Source organism: Dipodomys spectabilis, unplaced genomic scaffold (genome assembly GCF_019054845.1).
Source record: "Dipodomys spectabilis isolate Male_0828 unplaced genomic scaffold, ASM1905484v1 ptg000004l, whole genome shotgun sequence".
NCBI classification, from domain to species: domain Eukaryota; kingdom Metazoa; phylum Chordata; class Mammalia; order Rodentia; family Heteromyidae; genus Dipodomys; species Dipodomys spectabilis.
In genome coordinates this window covers 11,488,409-11,507,815 of record NW_024870681.1, presented here as the reverse complement: position 1 = coordinate 11,507,815, position 19,407 = coordinate 11,488,409, and the positions used below count along the sequence as shown (strand labels likewise).

Below are 19,407 nucleotides of genomic sequence, written 5' to 3'. Positions count from 1 at the left end.
CCCTGCGCTCTTCAGCTCAAGGTATACGCTCACCACTTGAGCCACAATGCCACTTCTAGTTTTCCAGTGGTTTATTGGAGATAAGAGTCTCATGGACTTTCCTGCTGGCTTTGAACCGCGATCCTCAGACCTCAGCCTCTAAGCAGCTAGGATTACAGGTGTGAGCCACCAGCGCCTGTCTCAGACTTTTCTGCCCAGGCTGGCTTTGAACCTCTATCCTCAGATCTCACCCTTCTGAGTAGCTAGGATTACAGATAAGAACCACTGGTGCCTGTCTCATTCAGTGTTTTGATTCCTTCTGAATAGGATTCCTAGAAGAAGAAATTAAAAAAGAAAACAGTAGGGAAAAGGATTATATAAAACAAAAATCTTAAACTGGGTAGTATCATTTTGGACTTAAATTAGTGGCTTTAATTCTTTCAGCAAATAAATATTAATAAGAAAAATTGTACCCCAGATTAGATTTATGGGTGTCCCCTTGAGATGCTCAGTAGGAAAGGGAGAGACTAGGAGAAGACTTAGAAAGATGTCTTCAATAAAATTCTTATGACAGCTGGATGCAATTTGGGACCCAGATGTATGGCTTATTCAATCCTGACAAGCCTAATAACTATTTCTGGAGATGAACCCAGGACCTCAAATATGCTAAGCAATGCTCTACTACTAAGCTCCCCTAGCTTTCAGCAATATTATTACTTGTTAGCAGGCTTCAATATAACTTTACTGAGAAGGTGATTGTTTCTGTTTACAGAGTATGATCATTGGTACAGAGTGTTCAACAAAGAATGGCATCTGACTCAAACCACTGGCTTTAGTGCTAGTCAAATTTCAGAGGCAGATAAGGATTTGGCAAGGCCTTGGCCACTAACAAGAGAGAAAAATCAAAGACTGCAAAAGACAGAATTTGCAGTCTTTGATTTTTCTCTCTTGTTAGTGGCCAAGGCCTTGCCAAATCCATATATATACAGCAAGAAGCACAATGTGGCTTGAATCCTCCTTATGTAGTGGATGGATGGATGGATAAATACTTAGGTAGATAGATAGGTAGGTAGATAGATAAGATAGATAGGATTGATAGAAGTTCTGGCTTTTTCTTTTTGTTGGCAGGATGGTTAATTTGAGATAAGAATTTCATGAATGGGCTGGGAAGGTGGCTCAGTGGTAGAGCACTCACCTTGCATGCTTGAGGCCCTGGGTTGGATTCCTCAGCACCACATAAGCAGAAAAAAAGAAGCTGGAGGTGGTGCTGTGCTCAAGTGGTAGAGTTCTAGCCTTGAGCTAAAGAGCTGAGGGACAGAGTTCAGGCCCAGAGTTCAGGCCCCACGACCGGACCCAAAAAAAAAAAAGAATTTTATGGACTTCTGCCCAGGCTGGTTTTGAGCCATGATCCTCAGATCTCAGCCTCCTGAATAGTGAGGATTACAGGGGTGAGCTACCAATTCCCAGCAGTTGGTACCTTTCCTAAGGACAGCTTATTCTTCCTATGAGTAGTCATGTACTAGGAGAGAGACACCCTGGGAAGGAAGGGTTCAACACTTTGTGTGTCTCTTTCATCTTTGTTGAGCTGGGCCTATATTTTGCATAGGATCTTGTGACATTTGGTCATTTAATTTCTATCATTGAAAAGACTACTGATGAAAAGAACAGGCTTTGGCGTCAGAAAATCTTGGATTGAGCCAGGCATGGTAGCTCATGTCTATAATCTCATCTAGCAGGAGGCATTATTGGAACAATCAAGGTTTAAGTCCAGCTTAGGAAAAACATAGCAAGAATCCATCTCAACCAATAGCTGGATGTGGTGGTACATACTGTCATCCCAGTTACCCAGGGAAGAATTAATAGGAATGTTGGGCTCTGGTGGCTTATATGTGCAATCCTACTCAGAAGGGTGAGATATGACAATTAAAGTTCAAAGCCAGTACAAGCAGAAAGTCCATGAGACCTTTTTTTAAATTGGTTGTGGGGCTTGAACTCTGGGCCTGGGCACTGTCCCTCAGCTCTTTAGCTCAAGGCGAACACTGTACCACTTGAGCCATAGTGCCATTTCCTGTTTTCTGGAAGTTAATTGGAGATAAGAGTCTTACAAACTTTCCTGCCCAGGCTGGGTTTGAACTGTGATCCTCAGATCTCAGCATCCTGAGTAGCTAGGATTATAGGTGTGAGCCACTGATGCCCAGCATCTATGAGACTTTTATCTCTAACAAACCAGCAAAAAGCCAGAAGTAGAGGTCTGGCTCAGGTACAATGTCAGCCTTGAGCAAAAAATGCCAAGTGAGAGCTGGAGACCTTGAATTCAAGCCCTAGTATACACACACACACACACACACACACACACACACACACACACACACAGAATTAATAGAAAGATTATGATTTGGGGTAGCCAGAGCAAAATGCTAGGCTCTATCCCTAACATAACTAAAGCAAAACTTAAACGGCTCTGGTGGTAGAACCTGTCTAGCTAGTTTGAGCCCCTGAGTTCAATTCCTAGGACCATGAAGAGGAAGAAAACCAGATCTTGAAAGATGACTCTGTTATTTACAGTTAAACCTCTCAGTTTTCTCTTTCTATGAAAAGGAACAGTGACTTCTGCCTTACAAGATTGCTCACAGGATTAAAGTAAGGAACATGTTTTATAAGCAGCTCAGTACCTGACACAATAGTGTTGGAATAAACTGGTCTCCTTTCAGGTTTTATCTATCCTAGAAATAAGTTGACTCCTTCTTTGCCTTTTGTTTATCAAAGATACCTCAGAGGATGATGTTAGTGAAAATGTTGGAGTAAAGAACTACAAAATTCTACCATCAACAGCCATAAAAACGGACAAAAACTGCCAGAATAAACTTCTTCAGAATTCTAGAAAATAACTGAAGGCTTGCAACAAGTCAAGGAGCATTTAGACAGGCAAAATGGTCTTGGTGTCAGTGAAAACAGTATGTATAGGCCAATTGCCAGTGGTTCACACTTGTAATCCCAGCTACTCTGGAAGCTGAGATCTAAGGATCCCAGTTCAAAGCCAGCCTTGGCAGAAAAGCCCATAAGACTTTTATCTTCAGTTAACCACCAAAAATCTAGAAGTAGAGCTGTGGCTCAAGTGGGAGAGGGCCAGCTTTGAGCAGAAAAGCTTTTGAGCATTTTAAAAAAATAGCACTCAAGCCCTGAGTTCAAGCCCCAATACCAACACACACACACACACACACACACACACACACACACACACACACACACACAACCAGTATGCTTTGTGTGGCCTGTTAACTGACTGAATCCCGTATACCACTTCCAAGTTCAATGATACTGTGAAAATAAAACCCACATTCCTAGCCCCAGACAGAGCAGAACAGATCCATTCACAATGAGTTATTTGTTCTGTCTGGTGGCTTCTTGGAAGACTGGCTCAAAAGGTTTGTCTTTGTTTTGCCTAAGAATTGAAACAGTGTTCAAGCTGCTACCTGAAGGGCATGTGTTAAATATTTAACAGGCAAAGTTTCAGTCCCTGTTACCTAAGGCAATAGAAATCTACCTGGGCAAATACACCCAACAGAAATCTTTGGAGGAAATGCTGGGGAATGAAATGCACATAAATGCTATGAAAATCTCAGATATATTTCTAAGAATCTAGACAGCCAACATATATCCAAGGACGTGAACATGTTTAGGAAAGATCTGAGGAAGCCATAAACTGTCACCCCTGCCTAAACTTGATGTTCTGAGCAGGTAGGAAGGGAGGGCTAAAGCAGGTGAAAGGAATCAGAAAGATAATTAGTGAATATTTTCAGACAAAGATAAAGAAAAAAATAACATATTGAAATATACTGACTGACTCCTGTGAGCCCAGCACTCAGGAAGAGGTGGCAGGAGGATCTTGAATTCAAGACCAGCCTGCGCTACATCACAAGATCCTGTATCAAAGACAAACAAACACACACACAGAATACGGTTGCACTAGTACTTGGGCAATTTTATAGACTCCAATCAACAACTTCTTACCTTAAGAAACTAGAAAAGAAGCTGGGCGCTGGTGGCTCACGCCTGTAATCCTAGCTGCTAAGGAGGCTGAGATCTGAGGATCATGGTTCAAAGCCAGCCCAGGCAGGAAAGTCTGTGAGACTCTGATCTCCAATAAACCACTAGAAAACCGGAAGTGGCGCTGTGGCTCTAGAGGCAGAGTGCTAGCCTTGAGCTGAAGAGCTGAGGGACAGCGCCCAGGCCCAGAGTTCAAGCCCCACGACTGACCAAAAAAAAAAAAAAGAAACTAGAAAAGATAGATCTATGGGGCTGAGAATGTGGCTTAGTGGTAAGAGTGCTTGCCTAGAATGCATGAAGCCCTGGGTCTGATTCTTTAATACCACATAAACAGAAAAAGCTGGAAGGGATGCTGGGGCTCAAGTGGTAGAGTGCTAGCTTTGATTGAGCAAGAGAAACTCAAGGACAGTGCCCAGGCTCTGACCTCAAGCCCCAAAAATGGCAAAAGAAAAAAAAAAGGAAAGAAAAGATATATCCAAGCCCAAATCAAGAAGATGTTAAGAAATAATACAGATTATAGCAAAATAAACAAAATAGAGAGTATATAAAATCAATGAAACGAAATGTTGATTCTTGGCCAGGCACCACTAGCCCACACCTGTAATCCTAACATACTCAGGAAGCTGAGATCTGAAGATTGCAGTTCAAAGCCAGCCTGGGCAGGAAGTCCATGAGACTCTTATCTCCAATAAACCACTCAGAAAACTGGAGGTGGCATTGTGGCTCAAGTGGTAGAGCACTAGCTTTGAGCTGAAATGCTGAGTGACAGTGCCCAGGCCCAGAGTTCAAGCCCTACAACTAACAACAACAACAAAAATGTTGATTCTTTGAAAAGACCAACTAATCTTTAACTACACAATTGAGAAATCTTTATTTAAACTGACCAAGAAAATAAGAGAGACAAGTCTGGCTCTGGTAGCTCACGCCTATAATTCTAGCTAATCAAGAGGCTGAGATCTGAGGATCATGGTTCAAAGGCAGCCAGACTAGGAAGAAAAGTCTGTGAAACTCTTATCTCCAATTAACAACCAGAAAAATCTGAAGTGATGCTGTAGCTCAAAGTGGTAGACTGCTAGCATTGAGCAAAATAGCTCAGGGCAGCTGGGAGCTGGTGGCTCATGCTTGTAATCCTAGCTATAGCTACTCAGGAGTCTTTGATCTGAGGATAGCAGTTCAAAGCCAGCCTGGTCAGGAAAGACCGTAAGACTTTTTTTTTTGGTCATGGGTCTTGAGCTCTGGCCTGGGCGCTGTCCCTCAACTCTTCAGCTCAAGGCTAGTGCTCTACCACTTGAGCCACAGCTCATGCCTGTAATACCAGCTACTCAGGCACTGAGATCTTAAGGATGACAGTTTGAGGGTAACCTGGGTAGAAAAATCCCTTAGACTCCATCTCTAATATAACCAACAGAAAGCTAAGTTAGAGTCATAGCTTAAGTGGGAGAGTGTCAGCTAATCAAGCAAACCAAACAAATAGGAAGCCCTGAGTTCCAACACCAATACTATAGTAAGAAAAAAAGTTCCTATGAAGACATCTAAAGCTGTAATATATTAAAAAACTGTCCTCTGGTACATTCTCCTGGGAAATCCACATATTCTTGTCATCAATGAATGTACATTTAGCTTCCTGGAACTTTTATTTTGTCGGTGGTGGGGCTGAACTCTGGGCCTGGGCTCTGTCCCTCAGCTCTTCAGCTCAAGGCTAGCACCCTACCACTTGAGCCACAGCACCAATTCTGTTTATGTGGTGCTGAGGAATCGATCCTAGGGCCTCATGCATGCGAAGCAAGCACTTTACCACTAAGCCACCTTCCTAGCCCTCCTGGAACTTTTTATAATGCACTCAGGGTAAGACATATTATTCATATAATCTAAGAATAGCATAGAGCAGAGCCTATGAAATGGTGTCCATGACAGATTCATAACATCCTTTCTAAACAAACCAGACTATGACCTCTGAATATTTCTTAATTGGTTCCAGGCAGCTACCACCACTAAATTTAAACTGGATTGAAAAATGAAATCCATTTGCTCTGCTGAAATAGAATCTAGTCCTCAGACTTGTAAGTATGACCTTTTCAAAAAAACCTCTGTTAGCCAGGCACTGGTGTCTGATTCCTGTAATCCTAGCTATCCAAGAGTGAGATCTGAGAATAGCAGGTCAAAGCCAGCCTAAGCAGGAAAGTCAGTGAGACTATTATCCCAAGCAGGAAGATTATGAGTTCTAGATTAGCTCTAGATTAGCCTGAGCGACATTAGCAAGACCTTGTCTCAATGCTCCCCCCCACCCCCAGGTCTTTTTTTTAATAACTTCTCCATATTATTTCTTAAAAGTATCAAATGAGGGTAAGAGAGAAAATGGCTGGAAGAGTGGGAGAGGAAAAGAGGGTCAAGTGGAAGAGGAGGAAAGCAGAAATATATGAAATGAGCAGAGAGGACCAGAGAGCAGCCAGAAGCCACAGGGATTATTCTGCTGAAGACTTCAGTCTAAGGCACACTGGGAAAGATAGGGAATGTCACTTTGCCGGTCCCCGCTTCCCTGGCACTTACTTTGGATGCTTGAAGGCCATCAGACACCTCTCGTACTTCCCCACCATGCTCCAGCCCATGACCAGGCCATCAGCACCTCCCGAGACAAGATGCCACTCGTCAAAGAACAGGCACCTCACAATTCCCTCATGCCCCATGAGAGTCTAGGAGAAAAGAGGACACTGTTTTCACACCCTCTTTAACTTGGATTTTAACTCCTCCAAGTTCAGGCCCTTTGTTCAATGAATCCCAAAGCCACCCTACCCATCAGGACTGCTACTTGCTTGGCATGTTCCTGAGCTGATTATTTCTGCTCAAAGAAGGCCAGAGGAGTCAGTCCCTGCCTCCTCTCTGCAGAGCTCTCTCCCCAGCTCAGGAGGAATAGGACCAGGAAGGGGCTGGGGCAGAAATCCCTCTCTTCTGTTCTCAAGGGGTGAAGTATGATAAGGTGTCCCACCCTGGGCTCCTCCTTGCCCGGGCCTAGTGAGTTCAGGGGATATTACTGTTCCTGCAGTTGAGGTTCAACCACAATGATAAAAACCCACAAGCCAAGCCAACCACTTTTTACTGTGATCCTACATTCCTAGCCCACTAAGATCAAGGGTTCGAATCCAGTAAAAGCAAGGTAATAAATGTCTGCAGTTGTCTGGTGTGTCTTACGGAATTCCTGTGTTGAAAATTTAATCTCATAAGTCATATGCTAATGGTGTCTGGAGTTAGGTAGGGCCTTGGGGAGATGGCTGTAAGTGAAGCTCTGTCCCCACAAGTGAATTAATCCATTCATGGATTATCACAGCAGTGGGTGGCTTTGTTACTAAAAAAAAAGCAGGGCTGTCTCATGTGTTGTTGTTTTTTTCTATCTCCCCATCTGGTGTTTTCCTCCATGACATGACCTAGCAGGAATCCCTTAAGCAGGTGCCAGTGCTGTGGTCTTGGTCTTCTATGACCCAAATAAACCTCTAATCTTTATAAATTACCCAAGCTCAAGTATGTTGTTAATGCAAAAGGAAATTATCTATGGCTGGGAATGTGGCTCAGTGGTGGAGTGCTTGGTTCGCATGCATGAGGCCCTGGATTAGATTCCTCAACAGCACATGCACAGAAAAAGCTAGAAATGGCACTTTGGCTCAAGTGGCAGAGTGCTAGCCTTGAGCAAAAGCAGCTCAGGGACAGTGCCCAGGCCCTGAGTTTAAGCCCCAGGACTGTCAAAAAAGAAAGAAAATGATCTAAAGTAATTTCCAATCACTAAAGCAACCAATGTTCTTTCTTCATTAGAGGGTAGTGAGGAAACGATCCAATCATCCAATGTTTTCTCCTTATCAAAAGAGTAAAGGATGTTGGGCACCTAGCTACTCAGGAGTCTAAGATTTGAAGATCATGGTTCATAGTTGGTCTGGGCAGGAAAGTCCCATGAGACTTTTGTATCAAACCAGAAAACCAGAAGTAGTGCTGTGGCTCAAAGTTGTAGAGCACTAGGCTTGAGTGAAAAAGGTCAGGGACAGTGCCCAGACTCTTGAGTTCAAACCCCACAACTGGCCAAAAAGAAAAAAAATGTAAAGGGAAAGAAGACGATGACAATGAAGAAAGCTGTTCATCTTCTCCTTGCCTGAAGCTAGGGTCAAGGTAGAATATTCTGGAAAAAGCCCTGTGATTCATATAGGGTGCTGAGTTATAATGTAGCCTCCTCTACTTATTCCATGCCAATATGGTCATGATGGAGGGGGGACTTGTACTACCAACTGAGAATAACCCCCTGGGAAAGCTTTGTTGTTGGCTTTTGTTAGTGGCTGTAACTCAGTTGCTTCAAGTTGGTCTGGGGAGCTCCAGGGAGAAGGACAGATGATCCATCTCTTCTCATCAGTCACAACCAGCGCTCCCAGCCTTCTGCTCACCTTTACCAGCTGGGTGTTAGCAATGTGCCACACTTTGATGAGCCCTTTCTCACAGGTGCTTATAATGTAGGTTTCACTTATCTTGATGGCTGAGATGGGGTCTTTGTGTTTAAATGTCTTCAGGCACTTCCCAGAATCTAATTCCCACTCTGAATGGAAGAGGGAGAGAGGGAAGGCAAGGAGGAAAGGGATAAGGGAGGGTTAGAGTGGTATTTTCCTATCACAAAAGCAAAGACTAAGCCAGGTGCGGTGGCTCTCGCCTATAATCCTAGCTACTCGGGAAGCTGAGATCTGAGGATAGCAGTTCAAAGCCAGACCAGGCAAGAAGGTCCGTGAGACTCTTATCTCCAATAAACCACCAGAAAACTGAAAGTGGCCCTGTGGCTCAAGTGGTAGAGTGCTAGCCATGAGCTGAAGAGCTGAGGGACAGCACTCAGCCCCAGAGTTCAAGTCCCATGACTAACAAAAAAAAAAAAAAGAATAGACTTATTAGACATCAACCATTTATCAATTAGGTCCCAGGACTAAGTTACAGAGTCAGAGCCAAGGTCGTCTGTAATGCTAGCTCCAAGGACCCAGGGAGTTCTGTGTGAGCCTGCAGAGATGGTCTTTGGGGTCTGGGCTCATCTAGACTTTGCTTTTTGTTGTTGAGCTCTTCAGCTCAAGGCTAGCACTCTACCACTTGAGCCACAGTGCCACTTCCAGCTTTTTCTGTTTATGTGGGGCTGAGGGATTGAACACAGGGCCTCATGTATGCAAGGCAAGCACTCTACCCCTGAGACACCTTCCCAGCCCAATAAGCCTACTCTTTAAGCCTAAATGGAATTCATGGGGGATGTCTAGTGTTATTTCTTCCTTATCCATACCTAAGATCGCCAAAAGATACAAAAGTGGTTTACCTTCACTGGGGTTTGAATTTGTTATGCAGGTATTCTGCCACTTGAACCATACCTTCAAACCCTCACCTGGGACATTTTCACCCCAGCTGTTGCATTTCCTAAAGCAATCAGGGAGAAGGATAAGAAATTCAAGGGTAGGATTTCCTCAGCAAATCTGATCATTTCCTATTTTTCCCCCATCTGCCTCTGACATACTGTAGCTTCCCAGGTCCCTGGCTTCTCTTCTCTTTTCAATCTTCCTTCCTGCTTTTCTGAGGGAACCCATACACATGAGTTCCACATGTTTACATTTTTTTAACGGTTGTTGAGACAGGATCTCATTATGTAGCCCATATTAGCCTTGAATGTATGATCTTCCAGCTTCAGCTTCTAGAGTGCAGAGACTATAGGTGTAGACTCCCAGGCTCAGATCACATCCTCCAATACAACCAAGCATAGATTTAAAAAAATATTGGGGGAAACAGGACAGTATCAGGCTGAAGATGTGGCTCAAGTGAAAGAGTACTTGTCTAGCACTCATGAGGCCTTGAGTTCAAATCCTAATACCACACACACGCGTATGTATATGTATATGTATATAGTATAGTGTAGAACCTATTCAAAAAGTATTTGCATTATATTCAGCATTGTAAGTAATTTAGAGATGTTTAAATTACAGGAGAAAAGTGTGAATGTGGGTACACAAATACTATGCCATTTTATAGAAGGGCTCTGAGTATTTATGGAGTCCTGAACATAGAGGGATGACTGTGTTTATATACTAACTGCCAAATGCATGTATCTGGAGCCCTGGATGGGGATATTCACACCTGCATTGGCTTCCAGGATACTCTTCCCTGTGTGTTCTCAGAACTTCATGCTCCTTGTGTGAGTTTTCTATGGATACGAGGACAAATTACCACAGGCATAGCAACTGAAAACAACACAAATATACCATCTTACAGAAGTCTGATATGATGCCAAAGGGCTAAAATCAAGGTGTCAGTAGGAATTTGCTCTTTTATGAGGGTGGAGGTTAATTTCTTTGCCCTTCCATGTGCCTTTCTGGAAGGCCCATATTCCCTGGCTCGTTGCCCCTTCCTTTACTTTCACACACAGTCAGCAATGTTGTGTATCTCTGAACATTCTTCCATAGCTACATTTCACTTTGTTCACACCAAGAATGGTTCTCTGAGGACCAAGTAAACACACAGGGCTCACCACAATAATAATACAGGGTAATCTCCTCATTTTAGCATTTTAGATTTAATCATGTCTGCAAAGCTTCTTTTTTTTTTTTTTAAATGACAACCATTGTGCTTCCCTGTAGCTTAGGGTGTCAGGGGCACACTACCACATTCAACTATTGCTTGTGAAGGAATCTGAACTTTTATGTCCTGGCTAGCCTTAAAAAATAATCCCCAAATCTCCACCTTTCAAGTAGCTAGTATTAGAGACCTGAGTCACTAAACCTCTTTTCAAAGCTCTTTTTGCCATGGAAATTATGTTAGTCTATTTTGCTTTACACTAACAATGTATCTGAAGAAGTCTAATTTATGAAAGTTTGGATGCCGGCATTGGCTCAGCTCTGGTCTCTTGCTGTGTCACATGACCTTTACATGTCATGTGTGGCAGGCACACTGCCAAACCAGGAAGTCAGAAAAAGACTGGGGTCTAGAGGCAATGCTCCAACTGGCCTAAGGACTTCCCACCAGGAGCTGGGAAGGTGGCTCAGTGGTAGAGCACTTGCCTTGCATGCCTGAGGCCCTAGGTTCAATTCCTCAGCACCACATAAGCAAAAAGAAAAATGCCAGAAGTGGCACTGTGGTTCAAGTGGTAGAGCGCTAGCCTTGAGCTGAAGAGCTGAGGGACAGCACCCAGGCCCAGAGTTCAGGCCCCAACGACCAGACCCCCCCCCCCCAAAAAAAAGACTTCCCACCAGAGCCCACTTTTTTTCTTTTTAAAATTTTTAGGTGTGAGACCAGTACTTGAACTTGGTACCTAATGCTTTGACTCATTGACTAGCACTCTACCAACCAAGCCATGCCACTTACCCTTAGGGGTTGGTTACTTCTTTTCTTTTTTCTTTCTTTCAGCACTCACTTCTTAAAGATTCTATCATGTCCTACATTACACTGGAGATCAAATTCCAGCACATGAAAATATCACTCAATTTTAGCACAAAGTAATTTCAAGGATTAGGATGTAAACACTTTTGCTTGGCCTTTCTTCTGCATACCATACTTAACATGTCTAAAACTGAACCTGTGACCTCTTCCCCATCCATTTTCCTATTCTGCTCTTCCCTTGTAGTCTTAGTATTTCTTTTTTTTGGGGGGGGGGGGTCCGGTTGTGGGGCCTGAACTCTGGGCCTGGGTGCTGTCCCTCAGCTCTTCAGCTCAAGGCTAGCGCTCTACCACTTGAGCCACAACGCCACTTCCGACTTTTTTCTTTTGCTTATGTGGTGCTAAGGAATCGAACCCAGGGCCTCACGCATGCAAGGCAAGCGCTCTACCACTGAGCCACCTAGTCTTAGTACTTCAACTTATGGCATTTCCATGTATCTGTGACCTGAGTGGATTTTTTAAATGGCCTATCACATGCTCTTTATCTCAGTTTTTGTTCCAAGTTGGTGGTTAAGTCTTGTTGATTTTTCCATCTCCTACCTGGACCTCTGAATATAAATCATGTTTGCCTGTTTCTTCACACTTGCTTGTTTTCAGATATCCTTTTTGTAAATCATTTTTTTTGTTGTTGTTGTTGGTCATGGGGCTTGAACTCTAGGCCTTCCCTCAGCTCTTCAGCTCAAGGCGAGCACTCTACCACTTGAGCCACAGCGCCACTTCCAGTTTTCTGAATGGTTTGTTGGAGATAAGAGTCTCATGGCCTTTCCTGCCCAGGCTAGCTTTGAACCACAATCCTCAGGTCTCAGCCTCCTGAGTAGCTAGGATTACAAGCATGAGCCACTGGTGCCTGGCTGTAAATCAATTTTTATTAGCATATGTTAGTTATACAAGGGGGTTTCACTTGTGACATTCTCATACATGCATACAATGTATATTGATCAACCTCTTCACAACCCCTTCTTCACTCTCTCCCTTCTTAAAACAATTTCAACAGGTTTCACTGTTCTATTTTCATACATGCAAGTAAAGCACATCAGCCATATTCATCTTCATTAACCTTCTTCATTAGCCCTCCCACTCCCACTTTACCCACCCTGTATCTGAGCCTGTTTTCTTTTCCTGTCCTTCTTTCCTTCCTTCCTTCCTTCCTTCCTTTCTCTTTCTTTCTTTCTCTCTTTCTTTCTCTCTATCTCTCTTTCTTTCTTTCTCTCTTTCTCTTTTTCTTTCTTTCTTCCTTCCTTGCTTCCTTCCTTGCTTCCTTCCTTCCTTTCTTCCTTCCTTCCTCTCTCCCTTCCTTTCTTTCTTTTTGCCTGAGGTTTTGAACTCAGAGCCTGGGTACTGTCCTTGAGCTTCTTTTGCTCGAAGATAGCACTCTACCACTTGAGCCACAGCACCATTTACAGTTTTTTCTGTTTATGTAGTACCAAGGAATGGAATCCAGGGCTTTATGCATGCTAAGCAAGCACTCTACCACTAAGCCACATTCCCAGTTTCTGGCATTCATTTCTTTAGTATGCATTAAAGTATGCCAAGGGTTTTTGCCTTGATATTTCAGACATGCACATATATTTCTCAGAATAAATCTCTCTATTGCTTTCTCATTTCCCTTCCCTCTCAATCCTGATCAACAGTTTCCATTAAGGTTCTTTGTGCTATCTTCATAGGTAGTCATAATGTATTTCAAAATTTGTTATGCTCAATTTTTCTCTTTTTGTCTTCCCTTCCCCTCAGCCCGCTAAGCAGTCACATAGCTAGCATCATGTTCTGTGTGTTTATATATATGAGAGAGTTGCCTGTCATAAAATTGATACTCTAAAACAACTGTTTTCATCCACATAATTACTATACCCTCATCATACGGTTATATGTTTTCTACCATTAAAACTCCAAGAGCCTTTGAGGAAATAAGATTTCATATTTAAAGAACCATATAATTTTTTCCTCAACAGCCCTTAGCACAAAGTCTAGTATGTAGATCTTCAATGGAATGAGTAGATTGATAGATCTATAGATGGATGAAAAAAATAAAGCAATAAATTACTACACAAGGAAATGAGCAAAATTCAAGCCAAGAGTGATGGCATACATGTGTAATCTTAGCTCTCAGGAGATTGTATGCAGGAGGATCATAAATTTGAAGCCAGCATACTAAGTTTGAGGCTAGCCTCAACTAAGTCTGAGGCTAGCTTGGGTTATGTAGGAAAACCTTATGTACAGAGAAAGAGAGAGACAGAGAGAGAGACAGAGAGGAGAAAAAAGAGAATGAAGGAGAGAGAAAGGAAGGAAGATAAGAAGGAAAAAAGAAAGAAGGAAAGAAGAAAAGAGAAGAGATGGAATGAGGGAGAGAGGAAGGAAGGAAAAAAAGAAGGAAGGAAGGAAGGAGGGAGGAAGAGGAGGGAGGGAGGGAGGGAAGGAGAGAAAAGGAGAGAAAAAGGGATGGAGAAAGGGTTTTGATAACTCACAGTTTTGGAGACATTTTTTAGAAAATTTAAAGCAGTTCTCACCTTTCACTTGGCCATCTTTTGCTCCAGATGCAAGCTTGTTCTTATAGACATCCATGCAAGTGATTGTCCCCTGGTGGCCATAGAAGATTTTTATGCAACTCCCAGTTTTCAGATCCCAGTATCTGCAGGAATTTTTTTTTTAATATTGAGAATTTTCTGAAAGCCCAAAGGATCCTTTAGATCAATAGTTGCTTAAAAGGTAGCCAAGTTCCCTGTTGCAGCACTATTTGTCTAATTTCTGTGTCAACTCCATGTCCACATTGGTAATGATAGTAGTAGTAGTAGTAGTAGCACTACTACTACTACTAGTAACATTATAGTTTTTTCTGTGAATAATTAAATGCACAAATAGTGGTTGTCAATCAGAGATGATGTCTATTCTCAGGGGAAATTTGGAAGTAGGTAAAGAGATTCTTGGTGGTTACAAGCAGGGAGAGAAAAGCTAGTCTAGAATGCTATTAAACAACAGCTAAAGAACAGAACAATCCCCCAAATGCTGCCAAAACCAAAACCAACCAACCAACCAAAAACATCCTCATGCACGTGGCTACCAAATGACTCAGGAAAGAACAAGCATCCCTGGAAAGAATTATAAACTAGAAATGATGTAAATGTCCAAAAGCAGAAGAATGAGTGAGCTATGACATATTCATCTAATAAATTACTGTATCTCTGGAAAATAAATTAATGACTGTTACTATGTGATAGGGAGGTATGTCAACAACAGGGTTCAGTGGAAAAATTAGGTACTGATAACTTCTTTTTCTTGTGCTGATATTGAGGTTTGAACTTAGAACTTGGGTACTGTCCTTTAGCTTTGTTGCTCAAGGCTAGCACTCTACTTCTTGATACACAGCTTCACTTCTGGATTTTTGGTAGTTAAGAGTCTCATGGACAGGGCTGGGAAGGTGGCTCAGTGGTAAAGCGCTTGCCTTGCATGTTCAAGGCCCTGGGTTCGGTTCCTCAGCACCACATAAGCAAAAAGAAAAAAGCCAGAAGTGGCTCTGTGGCTCAAGTGGTAGAGCACTAGCCTTGAGCTGAAGAGCTGAGGGACAGTGCCCAGGCCCAGAGTTCAGGCCCCACGACCGGACCAAAAAAAAAAAAAGAGTCTCATGGACATTCACACCCAGACTATTTGAACCATGATCCTTAGATCTCAACCTCCTGAGTAGCTAGGATTACCGATTTGTGCCACCAGTACCCAGCTCTTTTATATTTCTTTATAGTTTTTTCAAAATCTATGAGCTACTTTTGCCTTTTTCTGAATTTAACATAAATGAAATAATATTTTATTTTATTTATTTGTTTTTGTCAGTTGAACTCTGGGCATGGGCGCTGTCCCTCGGTTCTTCAGCTCAAGGCTAATGCTCTACCACTTGAGCCAAGCACTACTTCCAGTTTTCTGGAGGTTAATTAGAGATAAGAATCTCACAGACTTTCCTGCCTGGGCTGACTTTGAACTTTGATCCTCAGATCTCAGCTTCCTGAGTAAAGCTAGGATTACAGGCGTGGGTCACTGGTACCCAGCTGGAATCATATTTTAAGAAGTTATCAGGCCAGGAATCAGTGGCTCAATATGCCTTTTCGTGTGTGTGTTTTTGTTTTTGTTTTTGTTTTTTTGGTTGTGGGGCTTGAACTCTGGGCCTGGCGCCATCTTTCAGCTCTTCAGCTCAAGGCTAATGTTCTGCTACTTGAGCCCAGCACCACTTCTGGTTTTCTGGTGGTTAACTGGAGATAAGTCTCATTGACTTTCCTGCCCAAGCTGGCTTTGAACCATGATCCTGAGACCTCAGCCTCCTTAGCAGATAGAACGTGAGTCACAAGTGCCTGGCTCAGTCTGAGATCTGAGGATCATAGTTCAAAATCAGCCTGGACAGGAAATTCCATGAGACTCTTCTCTCCAATTGACTACCAAAAAGCTGGAAGTGGAGCTGTGGTTTCAAGTGGTAGAGTGTTAGCCTTGAGTAAAAAAATTCAGGGGCAGAGCCCGGGCCCTGAGGTCAAGCCTCAGTACTCACACTAAAAAAAAAAAAAAAAAAAAAAGCCAAGAGAATAAGAGTATGAAATTTAGGGCAATTTTACAAGGTGTTGGAAGTAAGAAAGAAGCAATGAGGGAAAGAAACTGGGGATTAGGGTGAAGGAATGTTACATGTATTGGTCTGAGCAAAGGGAAGATGGGTGTTTATTATATTGTATATAAGGTATAAATGTATTCTGATTAGCATACCATTTTGTTCTACGCTATATTATGTTTCATACCCATAAAAATTACTTTATACTGGAGCAGGGGAAGAGGAGGAGGCAGAAGAGGGAGGAAGTAGAAGGGGGAGGAGGAGGAAGAGGAGGAGGAAGAGGAAGAAGGAAGAGGAGGAAAAGAGGAAGATGGAGAGAAGAGGGGAAGGGAGAAAATGGAAAGGGAGTGGGGAGACAGGAGGGGAGAGGGGGGAGGGGGAGAAAAAAGAAGAAGAAAAGAGAGGGAGGGAAGGAAAGGGAGGAGGAGGAAGAAAAGGGGGAAGAGGGGAGAGGAAAGGGGAGGGACAGGGGGAGAAGAAAGAAAAGGGAAAAGAAACCATTATACATATTCTAGAAGTAATGTTTAGGAGAACTTTTCGACAAATACAAAATGGAGGAAGTAGACACACTTCTTCCTTGAACTGATTTTTGGCCCCAGGTGGGAAGACAATCCTGACTCCTTGGACTGCTCACCTGATACTTAGGTCATAACTCCCACTTAGGAGAAACATTTCCTTTTCAGCGAGGAAGATGGTCCGGACGCTCCCAGCATGGCCTCGGAACTCGGTGCGCAGCTCCTTGACTTGTAAGATATCAATAAGGTACAACTTCCGATTTGATGCCACAGCTATCAGATTTCCCCCCGAATAGTGGATGATTCTGTTTCGGTCCCACCTGAGTTTGGAGGGTCGGGGAGAGGTGGAGAGCACAAGTAAAAAGAGTTGCCAGAACTTAACCTAGCACCTGACTTTTCCTGCAGTAATGAAATAATGGAAAATTCTATTCTTTTCCATGAGTGAGACTGCAGAAAAGAAAACCAACTATTAACTGGTCACACACCATGACAAAAGTCCATTTCAGGTAGATTAAAAATCTAAAAAATGGGCTGGGAAGGTGGCTCAGTGGTAGAGTGCTTGCCTTGCATGCCTGAGGCCCTGGGTTCAATTCCTCAGCACCACATAAGAAAAAGAAAAAAGCGGGAAGTGGCACTGTGGCTCAAGTGGTAGAGCGCTAGCCTTGAGCTGAAGAGCTGAGGGACAGCGCCCAGGCCCGGAGTTCAGGCCCCACAACCGGACCCCCCCCCCAAAAAAAAATCTAAAAAATATATAGGTAAATAAAGTAATTTTAAAATGGGCAAATAAAAATAACACAAAGTATTGCTGGGTGCCAGTGTCTTAACGCCTATAATCTTAGCTACTCAGGAGGCTGAGATATTAGGATCATGATTCAAAGCCATCCCAGGCAGGAAAGTCCATAAGACTCTTATCTACAATAAACCACCAGGAAACTGAAAGTGGCACTGTGGCTTAAGTGGTAGAGCACTAGCCTTGAGCTGAAGAGCTGAGGGACAATGCCCAAGCCCAGAGTTGAAGGCACACAACCAACAAAATAATAATAGTAATAATAATAATAATAATAGAAAGTATAAAGAGGGGCTGGGAAGGTGGCTCAGTAGTAGAGCGCTTGCCTTGCATTCCTGAGGCCTGGGTTTGATTTCTTAGCACTACATAAGCAAAAAGAAAAAAACCGGAAGTGGTGCTGTGGCTCAAGTGGTAGAGTGCTAGCCTTGAGCTGAAGAGCTGAGGGACAGTGCCCAGGCCCAGAGTTCAGGCCCCATGACCGGACCCCCCCCCAAAAAAAAAAGAAGAGAAAAAGAAAGTATAAAGAAAACAATGTTTTACTAATATATAATTTTTTATTTTTTAACTTTTTTGCTGGTCGTGGGGCTTGAACTCTGGGCCTGGGCGCTGTCCCTGAGCTCTTCAGTTCGAGGCTAGTATTCTACACTTGAGACACAGTGCCACTTCTGGTTTTCTGGTGGTTCATTGAGATAAAAGTGTCACGGACTTTCCTTCCAGGGCTGGCTTTGAACTGCGATCCTCAGATCTCAGCCTCCTGAGTAGCTAGGATTGCAGGCCACCAGCACCTGGCTTATGCTAACCTTTGAGGGTAGAATATATGGCACAGAGAATATTTGGCCACAGAAATCTTTATTCATGTAAAACCCCAGAGGAACCTAGATATAAAGCCTTTTACTTTTTCTTCCTTTCTTTTCTTTTTTGCTTAACCAAGATCCAAGTTGCCTTCTTTAGGTTCAAAGGTCTGGGCTAGTGGGTTTTTTTTTTTTTTTTTGGGTCCGGTCGTGGGCCTGAACTCCGGGCCTGGGCACTATCCCTCAGCTCTTCAGCTCAAGACTAGCTCTCTACCACTTGAGCCACAATGCCACTTCCGGCTTTTTTTTTTCTGCTTATGTGGTGCTGAGGAATCGAACCCAGGGCCTCATGCATGCAAGGCAAGTGCTCTACCACTGAGCCACCTTCCCAGCCCTGGGCTAGTGGGTTTTATGGGAAATACAAAGATTAATAAAATATGGACCTTGCTCACAATAAGCTTGTAGTCCAATAAAACCATGTGAGTTGACTTAATTTTCCAATCATAAGATTATATATAATCCTATGCAAATAGGTAAAATATGAGCAGGAAAACCAAACGATTTATTGTCTGAATTGAGACTTTTTGTTGTTGTTGGTGGTGATCTTGGGGATTGAACTCAGGACATGGGCATTGTCCCCAAGCTTTTTCACTTAAAGCTAGCATTCTACCAGTTCCAGTTTTCTGATGGTTAATTGGCGATAAGAGTCTCACAGACTTTCCTGCCTGTGCTGGCTTCAAACTGCAGTCTTCAGATTTCAGCCACCTAACTAGCTGGAATTATAGGCATGAACCACCAGTGCCCAGCTAAATTGAGACATTTTTATTGTAAAGGGGGATACTACTACTAAATACATTATGACCACAGAGGAAAGTGGAATTGTTCCAGGAAGCAGAATGTACAGTCATTCCAAACATAAGGAGAAATGCTTGCTATTTTGTTCTCATCCCATGTGTTATGTCTAGAATTTAACTATTCATCATCTAAAGAGCAGTTACCACCCTCTAACCCGTAAGCCTTCCCCATAGCAACTGGTCCATTACCAAAACTAAATAATCTTGTGAATAAACAATGAAAGTCAGGTAGACACTAGTGCCTTATGCCTGTAATCCTGTCTTCTCAGAAGGCTGAGATCTGGAGGATTTGAAACCAGCCTAAGACAGAAAAGTCTGATAAACTTCCTCTCCAAAATAACCAGCAAAAAGTCAAGCTGGAGGCATGGCTCAAGTGGTAGAGCCAGGCAAGCAAGTTAATTAAGCATAAGGCCCAGTACTAAACAAAAAAGCCAAT

General features: G+C 43.0%; 1 protein-coding gene across 1 annotated transcript in view; it reads right to left on the bottom strand.

Moving 5' to 3' along the window:
• The window catches only part of Fbxw10 (F-box and WD repeat domain containing 10), a 41,859-nt gene that overhangs the window by 11,114 nt on the left and 11,338 nt on the right, over window positions 1–19,407 (bottom strand). Inside the window, exons 8-11 of the mRNA XM_042694534.1 lie at window positions 16,659–16,859; window positions 13,953–14,074; window positions 8,445–8,593; window positions 6,574–6,716 (exon numbers count right to left, since the gene is read on the bottom strand). Coding sequence (XP_042550468.1) covers window positions 6,574–6,716; window positions 8,445–8,593; window positions 13,953–14,074; window positions 16,659–16,859 — 615 coding nt within the window. The remainder of the gene's footprint in view (window positions 1–6,573; window positions 6,717–8,444; window positions 8,594–13,952; window positions 14,075–16,658; window positions 16,860–19,407) is intronic.